This window comes from Penicillium chermesinum, assembly GCF_028974085.1.
Source record: "Penicillium chermesinum strain IBT 19713 chromosome Unknown utg000002l:1.0-5270490.0:1.0-5274688.0, whole genome shotgun sequence".
In the NCBI taxonomy this organism is placed as follows: Eukaryota; Fungi; Ascomycota; class Eurotiomycetes; order Eurotiales; family Aspergillaceae; genus Penicillium; species Penicillium chermesinum.
This window is the reverse complement of record NW_026695312.1, coordinates 2,614,037-2,638,303: the sequence shown is the minus strand read 5'-3', so window position 1 is coordinate 2,638,303 and position 24,267 is coordinate 2,614,037. Positions and strand designations below refer to the sequence as shown.

The 24,267-nt window shown below is 50.4% G+C and overlaps 12 protein-coding genes across 12 annotated transcripts; 8 read left to right on the top strand and 4 right to left on the bottom strand.

The window, feature by feature from the left end:
* Window positions 1-75: 75 nt before the first annotated feature.
* Window positions 76-2,346, top strand: N7468_001831 (GNAT family N-acetyltransferase; the record flags this gene model as incomplete). The annotated part of the gene is made up of 5 exons (XM_058471128.1): window positions 76-514; window positions 574-782; window positions 920-1,001; window positions 1,320-1,694; window positions 1,754-2,346. The coding sequence occupies 5 exons, from the start codon at window positions 76-78 to the stop codon at window positions 2,344-2,346; spliced, it is 1,698 nt and encodes a 565-aa protein (XP_058334269.1).
* Window positions 2,347-2,590: 244 nt separating this feature from the next.
* Window positions 2,591-3,633, bottom strand: N7468_001830 (short-chain dehydrogenase; the record flags this gene model as incomplete). The annotated part of the gene is made up of 4 exons (XM_058471127.1): window positions 2,591-2,911; window positions 2,963-3,288; window positions 3,351-3,461; window positions 3,513-3,633. 4 exons carry the CDS (start codon window positions 3,631-3,633, stop codon window positions 2,591-2,593), a joined length of 879 nt encoding a protein of 292 aa, XP_058334268.1.
* A 775-nt stretch (window positions 3,634-4,408) lies between these two features.
* N7468_001829 (uncharacterized protein) lies at window positions 4,409-4,882 on the bottom strand (the record flags this gene model as incomplete). The annotated part of the gene is made up of 1 exon (XM_058471126.1): window positions 4,409-4,882. One exon carries the CDS (start codon window positions 4,880-4,882, stop codon window positions 4,409-4,411), a length of 474 nt encoding a protein of 157 aa, XP_058334267.1.
* Window positions 4,883-5,373: 491 nt separating this feature from the next.
* N7468_001828 (uncharacterized protein) lies at window positions 5,374-6,264 on the top strand (the record flags this gene model as incomplete). The annotated part of the gene is made up of 2 exons (XM_058471125.1): window positions 5,374-5,982; window positions 6,034-6,264. 2 exons carry the CDS (start codon window positions 5,374-5,376, stop codon window positions 6,262-6,264), a joined length of 840 nt encoding a protein of 279 aa, XP_058334266.1.
* A 3,151-nt stretch (window positions 6,265-9,415) lies between these two features.
* N7468_001827 (uncharacterized protein) lies at window positions 9,416-10,818 on the top strand (the record flags this gene model as incomplete). The annotated part of the gene is made up of 2 exons (XM_058471124.1): window positions 9,416-9,682; window positions 9,751-10,818. 2 exons carry the CDS (start codon window positions 9,416-9,418, stop codon window positions 10,816-10,818), a joined length of 1,335 nt encoding a protein of 444 aa, XP_058334265.1.
* Window positions 10,819-11,919: 1,101 nt separating this feature from the next.
* N7468_001826 (uncharacterized protein) lies at window positions 11,920-13,169 on the top strand (the record flags this gene model as incomplete). Its single annotated transcript, XM_058471123.1, has 5 exons — window positions 11,920-11,961; window positions 12,013-12,340; window positions 12,405-12,679; window positions 12,738-12,960; window positions 13,009-13,169. 5 exons carry the CDS (start codon window positions 11,920-11,922, stop codon window positions 13,167-13,169), a joined length of 1,029 nt encoding a protein of 342 aa, XP_058334264.1.
* A 107-nt stretch (window positions 13,170-13,276) lies between these two features.
* Window positions 13,277-16,296, bottom strand: N7468_001825 (Zn(II)2Cys6 transcription factor; the record flags this gene model as incomplete). Its single annotated transcript, XM_058471122.1, has 3 exons — window positions 13,277-13,759; window positions 14,099-15,673; window positions 15,724-16,296. 3 exons carry the CDS (start codon window positions 16,294-16,296, stop codon window positions 13,277-13,279), a joined length of 2,631 nt encoding a protein of 876 aa, XP_058334263.1.
* Window positions 16,297-17,031: 735 nt separating this feature from the next.
* On the top strand, window positions 17,032-17,409 carry N7468_001824 (uncharacterized protein; the record flags this gene model as incomplete). Its single annotated transcript, XM_058471121.1, has 1 exon — window positions 17,032-17,409. One exon carries the CDS (start codon window positions 17,032-17,034, stop codon window positions 17,407-17,409), a length of 378 nt encoding a protein of 125 aa, XP_058334262.1.
* A 256-nt stretch (window positions 17,410-17,665) lies between these two features.
* On the top strand, window positions 17,666-18,774 carry N7468_001823 (ankyrin repeat-containing domain protein; the record flags this gene model as incomplete). Its single annotated transcript, XM_058471120.1, has 3 exons — window positions 17,666-17,747; window positions 17,808-17,912; window positions 17,975-18,774. 3 exons carry the CDS (start codon window positions 17,666-17,668, stop codon window positions 18,772-18,774), a joined length of 987 nt encoding a protein of 328 aa, XP_058334261.1.
* A 500-nt stretch (window positions 18,775-19,274) lies between these two features.
* Window positions 19,275-20,327, top strand: N7468_001822 (Gfo/Idh/MocA family protein; the record flags this gene model as incomplete). Its single annotated transcript, XM_058471119.1, has 1 exon — window positions 19,275-20,327. One exon carries the CDS (start codon window positions 19,275-19,277, stop codon window positions 20,325-20,327), a length of 1,053 nt encoding a protein of 350 aa, XP_058334260.1.
* Window positions 20,328-20,500: 173 nt separating this feature from the next.
* N7468_001821 (uncharacterized protein) lies at window positions 20,501-21,211 on the bottom strand (the record flags this gene model as incomplete). The annotated part of the gene is made up of 1 exon (XM_058471118.1): window positions 20,501-21,211. The coding sequence occupies one exon, from the start codon at window positions 21,209-21,211 to the stop codon at window positions 20,501-20,503; it is 711 nt and encodes a 236-aa protein (XP_058334259.1).
* A 940-nt stretch (window positions 21,212-22,151) lies between these two features.
* N7468_001820 (Frag1/DRAM/Sfk1 family protein) lies at window positions 22,152-23,100 on the top strand (the record flags this gene model as incomplete). Its single annotated transcript, XM_058471117.1, has 5 exons — window positions 22,152-22,206; window positions 22,270-22,351; window positions 22,408-22,650; window positions 22,701-22,906; window positions 22,955-23,100. The coding sequence occupies 5 exons, from the start codon at window positions 22,152-22,154 to the stop codon at window positions 23,098-23,100; spliced, it is 732 nt and encodes a 243-aa protein (XP_058334258.1).
* Between the last annotated feature and the right edge of the window lie 1,167 nt (window positions 23,101-24,267).

Sequence of the window (24,267 nt, the reverse complement as noted above, 5' to 3'; positions counted from 1 at the left end):
TCTTATATCATGCCATCGGCCTGATGAAACGCCGCAAAAGCTGATACAATCTAGAAATACTCTCGATATTGCCAAATGGGGTCCATTCCGAACCCGCTTGAGTTCAAGATCCTCCGCGCCTCCGAAGATGACTTTGTCACGCTGGCTTCTGTTGAATCAATCGCCAACTTTCATATGATCAAAACTGATCCTAAAGACAGTATTGCAAGGATCATCTTCGGCCCACGCCCACCAAGTCAAGAGAATTGGGAGCTCCGAGCTAAAGGGCTGGTTGAGGAGGCCAAAAAGGGTTCTGTTTTGCGAATGTACAAAGCGGTTGTGGAGGAGGCGGATGGAAAGCAGAAGATCATTGGCTGTGCTTTCTGGTTCTTTTACACTGACCCGGAGGCTCTGGAGATTGAGGACTACGAGGATATCGAATGGCCCGCCCCTACGAACGGAGCAGCCGCCAATGAGATTTTTGGCGGTCTGGCTGCCCTCCGGAAGAAGTATATGAATGGAAAGAAGCACGCTTGTAAGTCCTGCGTCCTGTTGCATCAATTGGATCATGTTTTTCTTACTGTAGCAACACAGTTCTCCAGGTTCTCGCGACTCTACCAGAGTATCGTGGCCGAGGAGTGGCCTCTGCCCTTCTGCGCCAAGGAATGAACGATGCCGCGAAAGAAGGCCTGGATGAATTCTATTTGTCGGCCAGCGCGGACGGCCATGATCTGTATGAAAAATTTGGTTTCCGTGATCTCGAGCCCTTCAAGGTCGATCTAGAGAAATACGGAGGGGAAATCGTACGCCCATTATCGCGATGAGGAAAACGAGCGGAGATCAATAAGGTCACTATTTTTTTTTTCAATTTCAGAATAGAAAAGGGTCATATTATAAGTACCTTCCGGCTGTCTTTGATGGAGTCCTTTCATTGGCGTAGGATTTGACCGAGCCAAGGCTCTCCCGGCTTGAAATTGACAGCCGCGCGGTGCCAGGGGTGGGCGCAGCAAAAGTCTGCGTCCGTATGTGCGGGGTACCTCTGGCGTAAACGTTTCATAATTATGGACTATCCATGCTGCCCCGCCTTCCGTGTTGATTGCGTACGAATGGAATTAGCAAGATTTGCCGAGCGGCGCCAACCGCTTTCCAGGACTGGGGGATGCTTGTTGCCTTGAGTCACCCCTGGCCCTAACTGCTGTCGGAATTTCAAAGTATAAAAAACATTGGTTTCCCACCCGCAGTACCTGACGGAGCCGTGAATGAAATTTGAATCAATCAATCAATCAATCAATCAAACCCGCAGTCATTGCGGCCCAGTGGGGAACATGACCTTGTCCCAGCCGCAGTTCCAGCCCTCCGCAGACAATCCCTTCCAGACTTTGCTTACGGAGACAGGAGGAGATCCAGTGGGTGCTCAGTCTCCCTGTTGCAAGCGTCGAAGCATGAATCTAACGATGAGCGCGGGCCACAGGTTCAGTTACAGTCATGCTATACGCGCCACCGCACCAATAGAAACAAGCAGCAGAAAGAAAAGATCCTCTCTGAAAGCTTCAGCGGATGGGCAGTTGATGAAATATTGAAAAGGCTCGAAGGCCCGGAGAAGGAAGAAGGGTACCGGGACCCTAGAAACTGCATTTGCATCTGGGCCCGACCACCAGCCTCTGTTCGCAAGTTGATCCGCGATATCCAAGATGAGTTGAAGGCCGTCGCTCCATGTACGCTTATGCGGGTTTCCATGGGCGAACACACCCACTAACCTGTTATCCACGTCAAGCCATTTGGCTCATGCCTACGGAACGTCTTCATATAACGGTGTCAGAAGTCGCGCACTCTATGACCGAACAGCAGATCGCCGACCTTGTACACACTCTCACATCATCCAGCACAATCACTCTAGAACAGATTTCGAAATATCCAACCAGCCATCAAACACGGCTGCTTAAGCCCATGGTGAGCTTCGACTCTGCAGCACTGGCGCTCAGTTTTGTCCCCGAGGCAGGCGAGAAGCCTTACGCATCGGGGGACAACCACTACTACTCGTATCATCACCTCCGACGCGATGTGTTTGATATGGTTCGGCAGACTGGGATCAATGTAGCGTCGCGATACGTGGTCCCATCGGCGCATGTCACTATCGCTCGGTTCATTAACCAGAACGGATTCCTTAAAGCTGGCAGTGTGGATCGTGAGCGAGTGAAATTATTCGTTGAGACAATCGAAGACATCAACCGGAAGCTTGAGCGTGAATACTGGCCTCAGGAGAATGGCTCCATCAAGGAAGGGGGCGAATGGGTCGTTGGGAAAGAGCAGGGCCTGCTGATTCAAAAGGGTCAGATTTGGTATGGCAGAGGTGAGGACCTGCAATAGGATGCAGACTTAGAAGCCTAGCTTTTTGCGACCCTGGGGAGGATAGTGGTCCTTGTGTCGAGAGCCGAATAGAATCTTAGTTTGAGATCCCCAGCCAGTGTCAAAAAAGCAAGAATCCAAATAAGACTGATGTTCTTCCGGTCAGTCTACTAGTATTTAGTAAAAACCCCCTTATTCAAGGTCAATATCAAAAACAAAGGATCTACATCAAACTATCTTGGCATAACTCGCGGACAGAAGAGAGCTACCAAGAGCAATGTCCCCCGTCAACGCGCAGGTCGGAGCCGGTCATGAAACTGCTTCCATCTCCTAGCATGAACAATACGGGTGCTCGGTACTCATCCGGAGTACTTAACCGATAAAGCATGTTGTCACCAATCCACTGGTTCTCGATTCCGGGCTTCTGGAGCGCTCCAGCTGTTGCAGCCGTGCGGATGTAGCCTGGAGAAAGTGAATTCACCCGGATAAGCGGTATTCCCACGCGAGATCCCCATTCGGCGGCGAGCGAGCGGGTAAGTTGATGGATACCTGCCTTGGAGGCGTTGTAGCCAGCGGTATCGACCCCCTGGTACAAGTTAGAGCAAAGAGCCTATTCAAGGGGAGAAATCGCTCCGACCTTGTTGGTGACGTATCCGCTCATACTGGCCACCAAGACCACACTTCCCGAGTTATTTGCTCGGATCAATTCTCTGGCAAACGCTCGAGCAACCAAGAAAGTTCCTGCGACGTTGATATCCAGCATCCGGCGAAACCGGTCCACTGGGAACTCAGTAGAAGGGCCGTCTAATGATAGCCCAGCGCACGCCACCAGCCCTTTGAGGGGATAGCGAAGCGTAGGGATAAACCTTGCGAATTGCTCCGCCACCGCATTCTCGTCAGTAACATCTAAAGAATAGTATGATAGTTGAGCGCCATGCTTTTTGGCAGCGTTCTCTACATCGCCTGATATACAAATACCTGTCAGTGTCTCGCAGTATGGCTCTGAAATTAGTGGCGCAACTAACTCCAATTGGAGGCAGTAGGAGTCGGTGCAACATCCATGCAGACTACATCACCACCACTTTCAAAAACCGCGACCGCGACGGTTGTTCCGACAAAACCAGAGGCACCAGTAACTGATGATGGTTAGCATGGCAGCCAAAGGGCCACTGTCTCGATGGTTTTACTTAGGATCGTGCGGTGATCGAGCCGAAATAACTCCGAAACAGGTCGCGCAGGATCTCCCTGCGAGGGTTTGGTTTCGCGATGCTCCGGCGCGTGAACATTGCCGTCGCTAATGCTTGACATGGTGTGATATTCTCGAGTGAATCTGATAGAACGAAGAAAGAACGAAGCTTGCCTGCACCGACGATGTTAACCTACACCATACCCCATTTTCCTCGTGCGGGGAAACAGCGGGCTCATCGGGCCCGCAGAAGAGCATCTTGTTGGTCGAAACGGACGGTGGACACCCTGTTGTACCATGTCCTGCATTGTGGGGTCCGATGGACGGACCGTCCCACGCGCTGCATTTGTCTGGGCATCCATTTCTCCGTTCTGGTGATCACCAAAACCAGCAAATATCCCCTGGGGACTGGTCAAGGTCGACCCGGGCTACCATTGGTCTCTTGCTCTCTGCCATCGCCTCTGGCAGAACATCACCGCATGGATACTAGTATTGCAGTATTTCGGATGGGAATCCTCTAGTTTAATACGGGATCAATAGACGGTACCTGTGAGTGTCGCCTCGTGAATGAAACGAAGGAATATCTGGAAATAGGTCATTGGTTCATATACTCGGAGTTCCGGCTTGCAGTGATCAAATCAGCGTGATGAATCACTCTGTCGCTGTCCAGTTATTTCCAACCTGGCAACCAAGAAAAGCGACTATCACATTGTCGGGCTGGTCGGACGATAGTCTCCAGGGCGAGTCCGTGGAAGATGAGTCAGGGCCATTACGCATTTTAGACCTCTCACTGAACATTCCTAGGCTGGACAGCTTGTGTTGAAGCAGTACTGGAGTATTTTGAGATTCCACACTGAATTCGATATCTGAGCTTAGCAAAAGTATATAGAGGCCCGACTAAGGACCGCTCGACTCGTGCTGATCCTCCTGAGCACAGGTTAAATCCGCCTCGCCATCCGCCCTGGTACCCGATCTTCTGTGCCACTCGATTGTAGCCTCTTTTGCGGATGCGCTTACAATATGCGAATCTCTCGCTGCATGGCACCCTGAGCTGCCCGCCGGCCGCGAGACCGTATACTCAGAGCTCTGGCGCGAAGCGCGGCTGCCGAGATGCACTCCGACTTTGGCACGCTGGGCACGACATGCGGGGAACGCACTTGTCGTTCCACTCAGCAACATCCCTATGACGGAGGAGGCGCTGGAAGAGCTTAAGCGCGCTGTGGAATAACTGTAGACAGGCCACGAAAATGCCAGTCGCGTTTCTTGGAAAACCGAGTCCGAGGCTCTTGTTTGATGCAGTTTGCTGATTCTGTTAGCGAGTCCGACCCTACGATCTTCTGCTTGACTCGGCGAGTCAAGAGGCCCTTGCATGGATGCCGATTATGCGGGACGTGCCCGTGTGCCGTGCCGTGAACGAAAAGGTTCATTGCCAAGCTGATGACTCGAACACTCAGGTTGAGCACTAGACTGAGAGCTACCGGAGAAGAGACGATAACAGATATGATCCATTCCATTCGATCCCCTGGAGATTGGAAGTTGACCGTGGCCTAGATTAGCTAGCGCGTAGAGTAGGCTGGTGGATCGGTGGATCAGGGGCCCACGGGTATCATCGAGAGGCCACTGATCGCCCTCATATACCCAGCGGTCGGAAAGACTGTGATCGGAATCGATCCGAGGGTACGGATTGTGACTCGCTTATCTGCGAGCTAGCGATGCCAAAGTCCTATTGATCTGTAGATCTCCATCGGCATCCTGGTTTAAGTATTTCCGACCGACACCGACGTCACAGCTCCCCCCTCCCCGCTCTTTATCCTTTTTTCTCCCCCTCGACTCTTTGGAACATAGGGAGAGTACAACCAAACATGCTCTCTCGACGGACACTGAAGCCCTACGTGGCTGAATTCCTTGGCACTGCGCTTCTCATTGTCATCGGCGATGGCGTGGTCGCCCAGTGCTTGTTGTCCGAGTACCAGTACGGCACCTGGTTATCCATCAACATTGCCTGGGCAGCTGCCGTGAGTCTGTCGAGCTATCTGGCCGATCCTAGCCCGACGATCAACCCAGCTGTGACCATCTGCCTTGCCCTTGTGCGTCCGTCAGAGGGACAATGGAAGGCCATACCCGGCAAGCTCCTTGCCCAATTTCTCGGCGGGTATGTCGGTGCCGCGCTCGTGTATATCAACTATTATTCGGCCATCAGTGCTTGGGACCCCGAATACACTATCCCTGGAGGATCGATCTTGAGCCCGACAGGTCATCACTCTGCAGGAATTTTCTCCACGTACCCCAGCACCTATTTCGCATCGAACTGGGAAGCTGTGTTCTCCGAGGCGCTGGGCTCAGCTGTGCTGATGTTTGGTCTTCTCAGCATCTCCGACCCGGGGAACGCTCAGCGATTTATTGCTCCACATCTGTCGATCTTCCTGCTCCTACTTATGATCGGAGCGGCGCTAGGCTGGCAGACAGGATATGTAAGTCCTCAAAAACGCCTCGATCCGGGAGAAACGTACTAATGAATCCAGGCTCTGAACCCGGCTCGTGATTTTGGCCCACGCCTGTTCTCTGCGGCCATCTATGGGTCGGAAGTTTTCTCCTCGTCCGGTTATTACTTTGTCGTTCCTCTGTTTGCCCCTATCCTCGGTTGCATCATTGGCGCGGCTACTTACGATAGTTTCTTGTATGAGGGTGAGGGATCTCGTATTTCGGATGCATTAGACAAGGCTGAAGGCCATGGACGCCTTCAACTGGATTAGTCGGGATATCGGGTGCATACCTAGAGCTAGACTTGCATGGATGGTTAGATTTAGATACAGGGAATCTTGGTCATAGTGTCATAGCGTCATAGCGGTTGTTTGAAGGAAGGACAGGCAGTCGTTTGTTTGTGTTCATCGCGTGTTGATATCACAGTCTTTCGGATGTGTCGATTACCGGGCCTAGTATGAGATGAATTTGGAGATTCATTTTGAGATTCGTTTTCGAACATACTTCACTTCTCAATGGAGTTGCGAATCGCGCGAGTAGACTATCAGATATCTAGCTTCGCGCCATTCTGGAACGAGGGGACATTCTCTACTCCCACGGACTTCTGGTCTGGGATGATCTGCAAGCTGACCATGATAATCAAAAGGGCCCTCGGTAAGTCAAGATTTGGTCCTCGGCATTCGATGTTGCTTCCTTCGTACAGACAAAGTAGCTATATATACTCATTCCCACCCTCAATTTTCATAGCAAGCTCCCAGCCTTCATGCAAAGGAACAGCCTGCTTCGGAACTATGACTACCATTAAGAACCATGGCAAAATTTGTGCTTGATAGCTCCTAGTATGAATATATGCTCCACGGTTGGCCTCTTGTTTTCTAATGCACGTTCGAGTATGAAAGGTCACCAGTAAGCACTTGCCGTGATCCGCCCCCAAGCTGCCTGATTGGCTGGCCCCTGCAAATTCCTGCAAATCTCCGCGATTAGTGCATGTAACACAACGCGGTTGCTTTGATCCTGACCAACTCCTTTCATTTCACTGCTTTCTAACCCATCGAAGGCAGGATCGACACCTCAGCGGACATTTCTCCCAAACTCCATTTCTCTCTAGCTTCGAGAAGGCGCCACTTTTGGAGGGGTATCCATGGATAGCCAGGAGTTACGTCGCAACGACTCGTTAGCACTAGACTGTCCTTTCGCCTAAACAAGCAAGATCTTCTTACGACTCTGAAAGGTGAGGAGAGGAGCTTCGGACAATCTGGCTGTTAGCCTCCTAGGTATGTCGCACGAAGGACATGGAGGGTGTCTTGAGACGTGGGGGACCAAACAAGACTTTCTTCTTGCGATCGCCCATTGCCTTGGCATGTTATCTCGCCGGCGATTCCAATGAAGGAGCAGGTTATTTTTGCGTTTGACTCTGGTTGACAAACATGCGTTCGTATACGGAGAGACAGAGCTGGCAAGGGAAGCCAGAAGGTGGGGGTCCCTACGGGATGCCTGACAAGCCGAATCCTTGGACACGCACGGACAAAGCGATCGTGGTAGGCGCAGTTCTGGACAGAGCCGTTACGGGCTCGGACCTTTGCCTCGTCGAAATGGGTCTACCACAAAACTCCGGGGTCACAGGCACGAGTCATTGTGGGGAATGGCGTTGTTTGGACGGGACCACTCGGGTCTGGGTTTCAGGGCTTAGCTAAGACGCGATCTTTCAAAAGAGCATGGAACAAAGCAAGAGTCGATCGCTGTTGGTTTACTGAAAGAGAAATGAGTTGCAGAGGCAGATTTCATGTGGACAGATGTGCCTGCTTGTAATCTTCTGGTATCAGCGCAGCTCGGATGCATGGGATCTCCGTACACTATGCAGTGGATGCGAAAGCGCCCCCGGGCAAAAAGGGACTAGGGAGTAATCGCGAATGGGGCTATGTGCTGATCTGATTGCAACCCCTTGAAGTTGAATATTTCCATTTTTAGATAACTCCGAGTCCGCAAAAAGCATTGCGTTAGTTTAATTATACCACGATCTGTGCTGACACTAAGATCGGCAAGGAGTATGCCTCAGCTACTACACTACCCCTGCTGAAGGAAGTGCCGACTGCATCGTCGGGAGGCCCACTGGCCCCGGCAGTCATTCGATCGTATGTTGGTCTCTATGCTCTTGCAACATCAATTTTTCATGCTATCGATGACATGCGTTTCTTCTTGGCGTACTACTGATTCGCAAACGATGTCTCGAGACCGCCATCTTACCGCTCGCTCGGGCGTTTTACGGCATTTGGTGGACTGTGCTGAGGATACCGAAGGCGTCTACAATAGCTGGATCGACAACGGTCCAAAGACCGACAGGAGTCGTTCAATATCCGTGTATTCCAATTGGGTATGGCTACGACCCCACTCCGTGAGGTTCCGGCTCCATGGCAAATGATCTGCACAGAAACCCCGGGTTAGTCTCAGAGCAGAGACAACTGAGAATACTCGCATCGCAACGAGCCGCAGGTCCGATCAGGAGGCGTCCGGGGTTGAAAACGAACGGCGCACGGAGTATGGCTGGGGGTTGCCGGATTCGCCAAATTTGAGGAACCAAGCACGTTTGGTTTAGCTCCGCTTGGAAGGCTCTATCACTTCCGATCCTAGAGCCAGGCAGGAACTCGGAGAAGCCGTAACGGGGCCTTTTCATATGATTGCCAGGGGTGGTCAAGTGGTGGAAGGAAGGAAGACCAATGCATACAGTGTATCATCGCGCGAGCTAGCCCCCGCTAGCCCGCGCTAGTCCAGGCACGTCGGGATTGTGGTTGGCCATGCTATATTGGCGTCGAGTCCGGGCTTTCCCCCCTAAGCTTTCCTGCTAGCCCTGGTGCTGACAGCAGGTGCTAAGGGGGTCCATTTAAAGGTGAGACACGATGCATTCTGCCCGAAAGGGAGATCCTCTGTTCTGTTTCCACATGGTCTGTGGCAGGCCTGAAGGCCGCGTACTAACCCCTCTCAGACGAAAAAGCACATGGTCCGTCCCCTCTCTGGCTAGACTGTTCCGATGTATCAAAATGATACGATTCATGAATGCCAAAACGCCCCCCGAGCGCCCCATGCTCCACTTAGTACAACCTCAGGCGGGAGGGCATTGGTACTCTCTCTTCTATCTATATCGCATCCTGGTTGGATCTGCACTCATCGTGCCTCAACGCAACCCGCCCTTGTGGGTACATCGTTCGAGAGCTTACTTCTGTAGATTTACGATAGACATGTCAAGTGAGAGGTTGACCATAAATAGACCGGGGGGGGGGGGGACGTTCACGACCACATCTTGTACTAGTCTTTTCCATCCTCCACGCTCTTTGTGCTTTGGTGTCTGTGACATTTTCATTCCTTTTTGCAATTCTTGACGCTCTTTTTGTTCCGTAGGTGGACACATACCTCACTCCTTTTCTTGAGATGTTTGGATTCTCGAAATGGGCTGTCGCCCTCGCCGCCTCTGCAGGCATCATGCAAGCCGCTGCCACCGAAGTCAAACCCGGAGGCGCCAGCGATGTGAAGCTCGAGAACAACAACTACATCACCAGTCCCCCTCACTACAAGGGTGGCCCTACCGCCAAACACGCGCCCAATGATAACGCTCCTCCTCTCCAGCTGACTATCACAACCAACATCCCCGGTGCTTTCAACTCCTATGTGACTGCTTTAGATACTAGTGATGCGCCGGTTATGTTGAACCCCAATGGTGCTTGGTACTACCCAATCAACCCCGGAGACCTCGGGACCCCCCCCAGGCGATTGATTCCTCAAACATCAAGATCCCGCTGAACGGCCAGGGTCAGACCACCACCTTCAACATCCCCGGTTATTGTTCCTCGGGACGTATTTGGTTTGCGGCCGGTGAGCTAGAATTCTTCACTGTCGGCACCACCAACGGTTCTTTCTCTATTGTGCAGCCTTCTCAAGCTAACCCCCAGGACCCGAGTGCTGGGGTCAACTGGGGTTTCATCGAGTTCACCTACACCGAGGACGGTGGTCTCTACGCCAACATTAGCTACGTCGACTTCGTGGGCCTTCCGCTTGGTATGACTCTGACCACGTCCAACGGTACCACCCAGCAAGCTCTTGGTCTCAGTGCCGATGCTGTCACCAGCGTTTGCAACGACTTGAAGACCCAGGCTGCCTCTGATGGTATGCCATGGGACCAGCTCTGCCAGACTATCAACGGTACTGTTGTGCGTGTCCTTGCTCCTAACGATTTCGTTTCGGACAACGGAGCCGGCTTCGATGACTACTACAACGACTACATCGACAAGGTCTACAGCACCTTCACCACCGACAACCCCTTGACCATCAACAGCCAGGGAGCAAGCGGCAACAGCACCTGCACTAGCGACGGCACCACTCTCACTTGCGAGAACGACGAGACCCCCTACCAGAAGCCCTCCATCGGAGACATCTTCGGCTGCAACTCCGGCCCCTTCGCCAACACCGGCAGCGACACGCACAAGGCCAATCTGGCTCGCCTGTGTGCGGCTTTCAACCGTGGAACCTTCCTCGTGAACGGCGGGAACGTTCAGCCCGGGCCCCCCTCTGCCGAGTACTATACCACCTCCCCGGCCAACTACTATTCGGCGATTGTCCACAAGTACGAGGTCGACGGTAAGGGGTACGCTTTCTCGTACGATGATGTGAACCCGAATGGCGAGAATGCCTCCGGTGTGGTCTCGGCTCCCGACCCCAAGAATATCGCCGTGACTGTCGGCGGCCCGAGCCAGGGCTCTACTCGCCGCGTGCGCCGCATCCACCGCCACGCTGGCCGTCACGGTAGCGGACTGGTCGGCAGGTACAGCCTTGATTAGATCGTCTTGGAGTCCTGACGTTGTCGGATGCAATCTACTATTCTCTTTTAGCATCTGGTTGTTATACGCTCGTTTATATACCCCAATAACTGGATGATTCATGTACATATTTTTGTCCTCTTTTTGTGAATACGGGGCTAGCACTATGATCTACTCTGGGATGGAATACTATGAAGGCTTCGGAGCTTGCTGCTCTATCTTGTTGAATGAATCGGTCTTTTTGTCTGATAGTATCGCGTAAAACAGAGTACCAGTAATGCACAGCCTGGGGTCTAACCTTAATAAGAAAGGAACCAACCTTGTTTTGGGATAATTTTACAACTTCAAAGTAGGGTTCCCGGCTCCGGAGGCGCCTTCGTAGCTAATCAAAGCGTGTCGTGACATTATTTCCTCTGAAGGCTGCGCGCCCGCAGCGTATAAATAGGCCTCTTTCTGAACCACCTTCGAACCACTTAAACGGGGCTTGTTTGCTTTGCGTTTCGCCTCTTTGTCGCTTGATAGCTTCGGGGTTTTAGCCTTATTTGTAGGGAATACAGTCAGGCCCGAACAGTTGATTGATTGATTGATTGATGTTTGTTTCTCGGTTCTGTCAGGTCTTCTTACCCGATTTGCCGGCTGTTGGAGCGCCAGGAGGCAAGGGGTTGTAAATTACGGTATGGAAGTGAAATATATGTAACTCTGATCTTTCTAAAATGACAGGCATAGACTAACTATTTATACTGTGGGTTCCTTATATAAGAAAGGTTATGCCTACCTAGGTAACTATAGGCCAAGAAATGAACGAACGATAATACGGTGGTAACGGCACCGTTTGTGCCGACATAATTAGCTTAAGTTCATCGGCTGGATTAGTTATCGCCGCTTGGCGGGCAATAAATTGTCTCCAACGCATCACGACTTTTGTGACTGCGACGTTCGCCTCCTCCCCAAGCGCCACCCTCCGTCGACCTTTATTCCAAGATGGATCTATCTATATTCTGCCAACGCAACCTTCTCCTACACACAGGAGTCATTATCAAGATACCGGCCTGGTGGATATCATCCAGTCAACCTTGGAGATACTTTTAAAGATGATCGTTACAAGATACATCACAAATTAGGATGGGGTGGCTTTTCCACAGTATGGCTTGCGAGGGACAGAGAGTCAGTCTATCCCTGACAGACTTTGCTCATTCATAGCTAATCTCACGCCAGTCGCAATCAGTGGGTCTCGCTGAAAATCACGACCGCAGATTCATCGGTATCGCGAGAGCTGCGAAATTTGAAATATATCTGGAAAGGCATTCTCGTGGAGAGCTTTCTTTGAATTATGTGGTTCAACTGCTTGATGCCTTCACCCATGAAGGCCCTAACGGAGTCCACCAATGTCTTGTATTTGAATTACTTGGCCCTTCAGTTGATAAGGTCCTCGCAGACTATCATGAGAGCCACGAAAAGCTCTGGTCGGAAACCGTCCTCCGAATATCTATACAGCTTTTGAAAGCCGTCAAATTTATTCACAGAGCCGGCATGTGCCATGGAGGTGAGTTCGCTTCCCATTCTCGATTTATGCGTGGGTCGGTTCTATTATACTCACTTCTTATTAGATATTAGTGGCCGAAACATCGCATTTAGTTGCACTCATTTGTGGAAACAGACCGAGGAGCAGCTTTTTGATGTTCTCGGATTCCCGGAAGTTGAGCCGCTGACCCGGCTTGACGGGACGCCTTTAGGAAATGGATTGCCGTCCCAACTGGTTAAAGCAGCAGAATGGGTTGACTGGATAGACGAGGACGACGAAGATATCAGACTCTTTGACTTTGGAGAGAGCTTCTTCCAAGGACAGGAACCTAAAAAGTTGGCCCAGCCAGGTTCATTGAGGGTACCAGAGACGATTTTCACGGATAGTTTTGATTATCGGGTCGACTTATGGCGTACAGGTTGCGTGGTACGTCAACATATCTTTCCTTGAAGCAGACATACTCACAATATCAATTATAGATTTATGTTTTCTTATTCACGACTGGCCATTCTGGTATCTTGGCGAGGATGAAATCCTCATTTTCCAAATGATTGGCTTTGTGGAGAGGTTGCCGGCTGAATGGGAGTCTAAGTGGACATCGATGTTGAAGAGGTCTAGTCATGATCTGGAGCTAAAAGAAGGTAAACAATTTGATGCACACATAAACCTGTTGCTAATTTTGCTCAAAGATTATGGAACGTCGAAGCTTGAACGGAAGTTTGCTGGGTTGGAGCCTGATCCAACACTTAAACCTCTACTTCATGTGATGAAAGGATTGATGCGATTTTTACCGTCAAGTCGCCTGACTGCAGAGGACGCGCTTGATTTGCTTGGTAAGGCTCAAGAATAATGACAAATATATCGCTTGTCTACTATGAAGAGGAGCCTCGTCATCTAATACGGAAAATTCGTCCAACACATACCAAAAACGCCAATATTTAACGCCAACACGTCTTCCTATACTATTTCAATAACAGTCATCTCTTTCTTCACGTTTGCAACCCAGTTCCACAAAACTTCGGGCAATTCCGGGTCTGATCCCTCTGCCGACGAAGAATTCTGGGTTTTGATCCTTGTGTGTTCAAGTTCAAAGCCATCTGACAGCGTTACCTGACACGCTTGTCGAAATCCAGCTTTGGGGGTATTATCGGTCACATCCGATGCCAGCCACTCACTGTATTCTTTGACAGCTACGTCTGTGAACCCGGGAATCTTCAATGGATCCACAGCTCTCAGCCCCGTGGCATCACCCGAGCTAGTAACCGATTCAGTGGGATGCGACGGGTGAACATTGATGTTGATGGGTGGGTACGGCGATCCATCCCTAAGAATGTCACCACCTTTGCGCCTTTCATTCTCCTGCCTCTGCTGCGCCGCCATGTAGAGCTCATCCCCGATTTCATCTGGAACGTCTTTGTGCGTCTCCAGGATACCACCTTTCTTGGCGTAGGTGATTTCTATATTTCATTAAGGATCATTATGCCAGTCTTGCCTTGCTCTCACAATGAAGGCAAGGAGCCAAGAAGATCGGCATCCCACGTCTCTATACCAGAATCAAGGCCTCCGAACCAATCAATCAGATCAAACGTCTGTAATTATCAGCATACCAACCATGAATTAGTCGCTGCTCAACTTACAGTTAGATCCACTAAATCAGTTGGCAGCATCGAAGGGACGGTGGGTTCTTCAGATGGCCTAGAAGTAGTTTTTGGATCTGGCGCAGCAAGATCCTGGCCTCGAGTCAGCAAGTTGCACACTTATTTTCAGACACGGAAATACCTCAGGATTCGGTTGCATGTGGTTATATAAGCCCATTACATCCGAGTAGCTCTGGCCTTGGATCACAGCCTGACAGATTTGGCTTGTGTACCTAGAAGTTGCTTCAACCACTGGAAGAGGATCCTTGCCGTCCAGTTGAGCTTTGACAAAACCCAGAATAAGAGCGATACAGAAATAAAACTTGCAGCCTTTTCCTCCTGCTCCAAGCTGCTGCCCAAAATCATGTAATGTGTGTTCGACTGCTTGAAGCATGACCTTTTGCTGCGACTGGATCATGCTGCTGAGGAATCCTGGGCTGTTCCCACCCAGAGAAGCCGCTGCGGTCTTTTCTCTTGCTTGTAGAGATATTTCCACGCAAACAGTGACCACCGAATGATAAACTTCTTTTTGGAACATGCTGTTCGCCAACTGTGTGATTTGGGGGTAGACAAACTCGTTTGTGGCCGAACGCCCTCTTTGCGACAGTACATCAAGGGACTGCTCTAGCGCAATCTTTCTTGAGTATGAGTATTTCGGGAGCTGATTGGCGCTTGACGAGAATGGCCGATGTAGTGATAGCAGGAATTTGCGCATAATGAACAGATGAAGAGATTGAGCGAATCGGTGCTGAGCGACTTGAGCGGAATCAGAAGCAGAAGTATCATTGCTCGACAAGTAATTTTCAAATATAGACGATGAAACCTGCATTGAATGTAGCATTTCTTCACTCAAGCGTAGAACGTCATCATATGCGAGATCAAATTTCAAAGTATTGACCTTTTTCGTGATCGCCACTCGAAGCTGCAATGACCGATTGAGCAGCGTCTGATACAGTGGAGGAGGTAATATAATACCGCGAAGAGAGCCCGAGCCCTTTCTCAGGTCTGCAGTCCTTTCCGAGTCGTTGAATACCGCCGACGGGGGCTCGCAATCGCATTCGCTGAGATCCAATGAGGGACAGAATCCTCGATGAATGGATATCATGAGGTCGAGTTCCACGATCGTGAACCACAATCTGCGGCGTAACTCTGGCTGCAAAGATCTCTGGCTTTCTTTACGGAACCTTGATGGGTCTCGATGCAGACCTATCGACATTGCTGACCGAACCAAAAGCCCCGATGCTATCCATTCTTGAGACTCGTCATCATCGCCTGCGATGCTCAGACGAGCGATCAACAAGATACATTGGGTTTGTATCCTTCGGAGATCAAGGTCAGGGCTCGCTAAGTTGCAGGCGATATATGCCTGAGCCTCTGTTATCCATCTTGTAGCCTTCTTCTCGACATCCTCCCTCTCACAACGATCCAGAGACGAGCCATAGAAGCTGATTCCAGCGGCCATCACACCTAGGAGCTGGGCGATAAATTCCTTGTCCATGTGAGTCGCCTTCGGATCTTTCCAGAATTCGTGGTAATTCTCCAAGAAAGTGGGAATGCAAAGGGTCCGCCACGTCGGTTCAAAAGTGTTAAGGTATAACTGGACCAACTGATCGGCCACGCATCGCTGTGGTATCAGTTCATGGAGCTTGAATTCGCGGAGATCCGCTTCTTTTACACGCAGGTGCGCTCGTCCGACGAATGAGGAAATACCTTGAAACTAGACAAGTCAGCTTCATGAATTTGCCAAGATTGGCTCATGGAACTCACATATGAAAGTGTAATACTGTGGTTGCTGCGGCCAAAGTATCTGGTTCGGCCATTGATTCCTCGAAAAGCACAATCCGGTAAGTTGCGCACTCGGTCGTCTATACAGTCGTGTTGGGCGGAGACTTGTATTCCGGGCATATTATCACTTCCAAGAGACTTTGGCGTTTGAAGGGCGTCCTCTCGTGCAATCCCAGCATCAAACCGGGGATAAACACACTCGCCGCCTTCCTTCTGAAAAGAGCTATACCTGGGACCCGTTTTTGCATCAAGCACGAACATATGATAAGGTTCACTGCCAGTATCTTCGGGCGCTGTAGGGTGTCTCTGTCGCAGAGCTGGGGCAGGCTTGTGATTGATTGATTCTGACGATGCTTTAGGGGGTTGGGGTCCGGTGAAAAAACACTGCTCTCCTTTTTTTAGGTGAACGCAGTTGCTGCAGGGATGTACGCGGTTACATTTGAGCTTCCGCCGCCGACATTCAACACAGGAAAGCGGAGGTCTTCTCCTCCGTCCTTTTGGTGGAATCAATCTATCGGCGTCTTCGCTCTGGGAACACTGGTCATGGCCGCGCATTTTGCGGTATGAAACGCACCGCCACGCAGTGATTAGGTTGACTGTGCTCAATGGTATTCAGACGTAGGCTCTGGGGCAAGATATTTCATGAGACAGATAAGAACAGAGTTGTCCATGATTTCTAATATGCTAAGAGTCAGAGCACTCGCGGCATACTCACGTAAGTCCGGGGGTTGTGGGGAAACAATAGATCTTATTGGCGGAGTTAAGAAATGCTGGAGACGGAGTTGCTGTTTGTGTCAGAGTTCGGACAAAACTGTTGCAGCAGCCCCTCTATGGGCAACTCTGAGCATCAGTGACATTCTGAACTATACTAGTATTTCATCTGGATTCCTGGAAAGAGTTGCAAACAAATGGGTGTTCTTGACCAACTAGCTCTGGAACTATTGACTGCTGTGTGATCTACTGTACAGATTTCCCCCCATGATCAATAGCAAACAACTCCCTGTGGAAGCTCCCTAAATGCAACGCAACGGTCACTGCCTAGAAGCTAGGAGCTAGGACAAGAATCTCTCAAGTGGAAACTATATATAGATTCCAGTGCATGGTGCTTTGCAACTGCCATGATCGCACAGAGGTCACAACGCTGCTATCTTCACCATAATATCTTTTCATTAGTTCAACTTTGTTCCTTCGGTCTGATCTATTCCTTTCAGCTGTCTCCGTACATCTATGCGATGTTTGTTGACAAGGAGTTCGAGAGGAGGGAGACTCCGCCGGTCTAGGACTGGCTAGATGACGGATTCGGAACGAGATGATCGTGTCTATCTCCTGACGCTTGTGGGGCTTAACCTCATGTGCGACTGTCTTTACTGGCTCGTCGGAACGATCAATAGAGATGGTGGCGACATTATCCGTCTCAGCACAGCTGTGCGAGGTGTTGAAAGCACAGGGCAGGCGATCTTGTATGGCATTAACTCTATGAACTCTTCCGCCCTGTCTGGTGCAGTCACAGTCAAGCTGTCGTTATTTGCTGCATGTATTAATCTCTCGGCATTTGTATTTGTGATCTATAAAGTCGGAATCGTCGATGGTGTGAAAATTCATGATATTTTGCAAGATCAGGCTGTGGGAGATGCGGAGGACCCTGGAATCAAGAAAGATGACGATTAAATAAAATCACGATAGTTGACAGGTTTATTCTAGTCCAATGAGCATTCTGCAGATCGCACAATTACTTGTGAGGGTAGCCCGAGAAACATTCCGTATTTGAATATTGTCTCGAAACCAGTAAGCAGAAGGGCGCGTGAGCAGGAGGTCGCCCCATCCCGCGGATGAGCCCACGGGTGGATTGCGCGATCCACTCCAGCTTCCATCCTTGGGCAAAGCTACCCTCCGGGCCTATTAGAGTCCACACCCTCATTAAGCGATGAATCTTCAAGAGCAGCTGCAAGCCGATCCGCTGGAGCGCCGCCGGCTACAGAACAGGCTCGCCCAGCGCAAGTTTCGCGGTGAGTGGGGTTAGCCTCCCGAGGTCGTGGGAACTGGCCTTACTAATAAAACTACCACAGAGAAGAAGCGGCGAGAGGCAGACGAAATCCTTACAGGCTCAGATCTCAGCCACAATGGATCTTCCCAAATGTCGCGCGGCTCGGGAGCCAGCAAAGAAAGCTCCGGTGCCATTTCGACGATGACTGCTGACTCGGCTCATCCCTCGTCGAGAATCCCGTCACGCTAGACGGAGTTGAGCTGGGAGATATCGGGGTTACCATGAATACATTTGATCAGTTTCTTTCCGATGAGCATCCGGCTCCATATCTTCCCGGCACAGCTGGCTTAGGGTATTCATCCGAAGGAGTGGCACCGTTGGATCCCATGGCGTGGAGTGAAACGAACCGTCTATCAAGCCACAACTTACCACAAACAAACGACGAACAGGGTCTTCTGGGCGCACTACAGAGAAGAAACTCGGACTCAGACTTACGAACTGACACTCCAAACAAGAACCCACCACTTTTTCACTATGACGACCTCTCGGGAATACTAACGAAATCTAAGAAAAACGGCTGGCTTGGCAGCTTACACATCGCCGCTGCACGAGGCAATGAGAAAGTTCTGCGAGTGCTTCTTTTGAGTGGGAATGTCGATATCAACCAGCAAGACAGCGACAAACGCACACCACTGATCTATGCAGCAATGGAAGGCCGCGAGTCGGTCCTTCGCCTGCTACTCGCCCATGGTGCTCGAATAGGTGTATCCGATTGCGATAATCGATCCTCGATACACTGGGCAGTATTACGCCGAGATCGCAAAATGCTGCAGCTGCTATTAGACCACCGGGCGGAGCATGAACCGGACCTTGACATCGACACTCATGACTCTCATGGCTGGACCGCTTTACACATGGCCATTGATAGAGACTTTGAGGACGGTATGCTACTATTACTGAATCTGGGCGCCGACATGAATGCGAAGGCCGGGAAATGCCCTAATGTGAGCCGGGTGGTAGCTTATTTAGATTGGAAAAAAAAGATCTGATTATTGCGAGTATACATTGATTGACCATCTGTGGACCTGGGAATGCTATGTACTGGCAGCGCTCCTTTGCTCCTATATAACCATATTTGTCACGCCTGGGAAAGAGAAACTGCATTTTCTATGTACTGATAATAAGCACTACCCTTGGAAGATTTGCCTACATTCCACAGGAAGGCTCAATATTCGAAACTTTTGGGCCTCGATGCCTCCAGGTATCTTAGGCTGACATATCAGCGGTAGTTACCCCGCATGCGGCACCGAGGACAAACTTGAAGTGGAAAAAATGAAACAAATCAGTCATCGGACAATGAATTTCTATTGATTTCTTCCTCGTATTTCAGATTTTTGATTGCTGCTATCTGTAACTTTCCGTTTCATTTTGTTTCTCTTTTCTTTCTCTTTTCCTTTTCTTGTTTCTTACACTTCTCCAACAAGAAGCAGATGTGCGTCGTCTTACATCAAAATTATACCCCAAAAACGTTAGCCACAAGAAAAGAAAAATGGCGAACATTCAAACTGTAGTGGTCGTCGGCATTGGCCAGATGGGCACCAGCCATGCATTAGCCTACCACCACAACCCCGGCTACAAGATCATCAGCCTGGTCAACCGAAGCCCAATCAAAAAGCTTCCGGATGAACTGAAGGACTACCCCGTCCTAACAAGCTTCAACGAAGCACTGGCCCTGAAGCCAAATGTGGTCTCCATCAACACCCACACAGCAACACATGCTGATTTCGCCATAACAGCAATGAAGGCCGGGGCCCACGTCTTTCTCGAAAAGCCCCTGGCGGCAACAGTCGAGGAAGCAACCCGGGTTGTCCAAATAGCCCAGGAAACCAAGCGCAAGCTCGTAGTCGGCTATATTCTCCGCCACCACCCGAGCTGGGTTCAGTTCATCCATCAGGCGCGGCAACTCGGGCCGCCGTTCGTGATGCGCATGAATTTGAACCAGCGCTCGTCCGGCGACGAGTGGGCGATCCACAAGCGACTGCTCCAAGACGCCAAGAACCCGCTCATAGACTGCGGCGTTCACTACGTCGATGTCATGCTGCAAATCTCGGATAGCAAGCCTGTCCAGGTCCGTGGGATGGGACTCCGGCTCAGTGACGAACTTCCAGCAGACGGTCAGGTGAACTATGGCCATCTGCAGATTATCTTTGAAGATGGGTCTGTTGGCTGGTATGAAGCTGGATGGGGCCCGATGATGTCGGAAACGGCGTACTTTGTGAAAGACGTTATTGGACCAAGGGGATCCGTTTCAATCGCCATGGATGGGAAGGGGGATTCGGCCAATGTCGATAACCACACTAAGCTGTCGAAGCTGCGGCTGAACTCCGTTATCGATGGGCGTCCACAAGAGGAAATGCTTTCGATGGAAGATGACTTTACTCACAACGATCTCTGTGCTCGAGAGCAGCAGTATCTGCTTGACGCAATTACTGAAGACAAAGATCTCTTTGCGCACATGGAGGCTGCTGTTCGATCGTTGCGGATCGTGTTTGCGGCTGATTTGTCCATGCGGGAGAACCGCGCCATCGATCTTGTCGAATAACTTTGGAAGGCTATAGATTATTTACTCATGCTATTCCTCGCAAAAGTGAAAAGGGATAGGAAAAACTAATTATATAGCGAAAACAACAGGCAGCTCTAGCCTTTGTTTATATCATGGGCTGTATTCAATATCTACAAAGGTCCTTTGCGACAAGAGAATCCCGGAAGTGTTGCTCACGGTCTCGTCGCGACCGCTTCCTTCACTCGTGAGAGAAGAATACCAGCGACTCCTTTCATACCCGCTAGGTTTGGATGGCAGGGATTCCCCCGTCGCAGAGCCTCCATACTGAATCCCTCCACCCACGGGTCATCTGTCCCAAGAACGTGATCCGCACTCAGATCGTGAATAGGAACTCTTTCGCACCATGCAGACCGTGGCTCAGCGGCTAGCGCATAGGCATTCCGTAATTCCAAAGCCACGCGGCTATGGTGGTCTATTCGCTCTTGATTAAATGAAATGTGCACCCCCGGCTTCGTAGCGGGGCCAAGTAGGGCGAGGTACTCGACGAAAAACACGCGCGCATTGGGCGCCTTTTGGTGTATCGCATCCAATGCTTCACCCATTCGCTGGGCCAGCTGTTCTGGCGGGATAGAGCCGAGCACCGGTGGAGGGCCCAGGTCAAACCGGGGGATGTCCGATGCATTCCACGCATCATCGATCATGTTGCCAATATATCTCATATCATTTCCCCCGCCAGTGACGAACACATAATTCACGTCTTCAGGAAGAGACAGGATCTGGGGCGGAAAGGTGCAATTTCCTGATGGCGCGGTTTGTGGCTCCGTTATGATATTCAGCAAGGTTGCGCCAGATACAGTCAAATCGGTCAGTTTAGCGTTTAGCCCTCGCGCCACGAGACTTGGGTAGTTGTTCCCCGAGCGCATAGCATTAGGCTCGACTTGGGGAGGGATGCCCGGGCCCGCCGCGAAGGAACTTCCCAGGCTCGCAATGTGTAGTTGTCTCCCTTGTCTTCTGAAGTGCTCATTGTGTGGCGATTATGGTGGGGGAGTTGGAGGAAGATAATCTGACGGTGTCCGGACCGGCCTCCATTTCTAGAGTCCGCACCCCACTTGGGTACTAAGCCACTCCAGGCGATTTATGGATGTCAACAACACATTGGGATGGACCTCTTTTTCTGCAGGCTCGACGACTGCAACCAAAATTGAACGCAAATCTGAAAATAGCCTCATCTGTGACAGTCCTTGGCAACAAGCTACCGGTCGCTTTGAGTCCACGAGCATTCCCGCCACCGCAATAAGGTACAAGGCTCGAAGCAAGGGAGACCCAATCTGTACATTGTACCTTACACCTTGACGTGTCCATGGAAAAGATCCCCAAGGAGGATTCCTGTCTCGGAAAGAAACAGGGCAATTTCATTCTCAAGCCAAAGCCCACATGCCACGCGTAGGTGCGCCAGAGCGAGTCAACATCGCGCAAACATACAGATGCGATTCTAAACAATCGAATCTTCCGAAGGAAAACAGCTTCTTGAGTGAAAAGGAATTCTACCCAATCGTAGAATTAGCATGAAATGTAAACAGTATCGCACTGCTATCGATGGGTAGCATCTAGAAAGAGAACCCTGCCACCTACCAAGGAGCATCCCAACCCAGATCAACATTCAGGTGCCTTAGAATTTCGCTATTCTCCACGCAAGGGTCGGTGGGGGGGAAGGGCACTTCCAACGAGATACAAAACTGGGCCAGTGCTTTGCAAGGCCTTCTGCGCGATTTGCTTGTCGATTTTGCTGACCTTCACCTTCCCGCTCGAACTACGCGGTTACACTCGTGAGCTGGGCAGCGTATAGCTGCACAGGGTCACACGATGCTCGCCCATATCCTCTGGTTGTTTCCGATAATCTCTGCGTCGACATGGCTAAGTAAGCAAGACTCTGCTGTGAGAGCTCAACAAATCGACAATGATCCTAATGCATAAGTTCTAGCCATGCTGTGCTCGATGCTTGGGCACTGGGTGACTCTCGGGGAGCCACGGTATGGGAGGATGAGGCCTGGACAGACAATACCGTAGGTCTTTTGCATCTCCAGGTCTCGCGCACAGTTGACTGACCTATTATTGCTAGGTTCATTTCGGACATTGGCGCAGGAGAATATAAACCGATTTTCATGACTGGCAGCATCGTTTCCATGTTCTTCCTCAACCTCTCTTTCTACCAATTCTTGCAGCGAAAGGCACACGGAAGCCAAGCCTGCACATATCTCTCGTTTATTTTTTCGATCATTGGGAGTCTTGGTCTGGTACTGCTCTCTTTCTTTGATAATCTGGATTATCTGTCTATCCACGATAGCCTCGTCGCGGTCTTCATGTGAGTGTTTTCTGCCTCTATCCGATCAGAAGGATGCTGACCCCTAGCAGGACTGGTTTTCTTCTTAGCGCCGCCATTATTTGCATAGAATACTTTTACTACAGGATGTCAGACAAAATATACGATCCAGCCCTGGTGACCAGTTTCGCAATCAAGTCTTCGTTTGTGATTGTTGAGCTTGTGTTCATATTTGCATTTCGAGTCACCGCTGCGGTCGGAGATGCGCAGAAGAATGCAGCTGCTGTTTTAGAATGGGGTAAGTTCTGATTCTTGGACATCGGTTTTCATTGCCTAACACGAGCAGTCGTTGCTTTCATTTTCACGGGGTATATAATTTCTTTTGCGGTTGACCTCAGACCCTCTCCCGCTCTCGATAAACGAACGGACACCCATCACGAGTACCAGCAGCTAGAGATGGATATGGGTCCGATCAGCAGAATAATGATCTAGACAATAACAGGATCTCTTGTATCTATAATGTCTATTACCAATAGTATTCTTTTACTATCCAAAGCCAGGCATAGCCTTTTGTCACATGTAGTTCAATGCTCACCAGTGGAGAAATCTTGAATCATGATGAAGCAAATAATTGCAGGATGCCAGTGCAAAAAATTCCAGTTACTTCACCCGGTTCTCATCCTCAGTCAGAAATCGCCCATCCACTGCGACCGGGCCATGCGGAGATCCAGCCCGGGTGCAAAATCGTTTACATTCTCATCATAATGGATCATATAATCGAACCTCATTTCGTGTTGGTGCAAATAGACCTCTATGCAAGCCAGTTGTGGCGGAGGAAAAAAAGATTGGGTAAGGTAGGGGTACAAAGAAAAAAAAGAAGAGAAGGTGCGGTTGTCTGACCTATAGTCCAGCTTCCTTGTAACAGCACGGTGTAATCTGGCGACGCCACCCCAGGGTGGAAGTGTCTCTGCAGAATTGCTTCCCTCAAGGGTCACTTCCATTGCTTAACGCCTCCCAGCGTCGCGGATTACTCGCGCGAGTGGAATGACGACCCTTGGGTTCGTACCAGGCACCTGCACTGCTGACTTTCGCCGAAGCAAGGTTGCGGACTTAGCGGTCAGCCTTCCACTAGGTTATCCGTTACAGATTAAAAAATTTCAGCCATTTTTGGCATTATGACGTCCACTAGAGTTCGTCCAAAAAGGAATCCATCTCAATGCATCCTAGTATTCACCAGGAAGCAATATGATTGTAAGACCTGGATGTGTATATCCCCCCCGTCTTCTCCCTGGTCAATGTTTATTCATTTTGGGCTTCTCCCCTCTTCTGGCCATTCCTTGCGACCGTCGCCCGGAGCCGAGGTGACCGGTATACACTGATAGCTTATTATCACCATGATCACAATCTACAAGAACAGGCATTTCATAAGGTAGCGGCCCCTGTTCCAAGGGTAAGCCCTTGCATTTCTGAGTGTTTGGGGGCCATACGGCGGGACATAGTGGACGAACCTCCTTGACATGATGAGCCCACGAACCAGAGAGCTGTTGCAGAATGAGCATGAATTGACTGCCCGTTCGGAACTTAGGGTCGAACATGATGGAACTAGAGTTAGATACGCGAAACGCTGGGCAATGTCATACGTCTTCAAGCTGGAAAGAT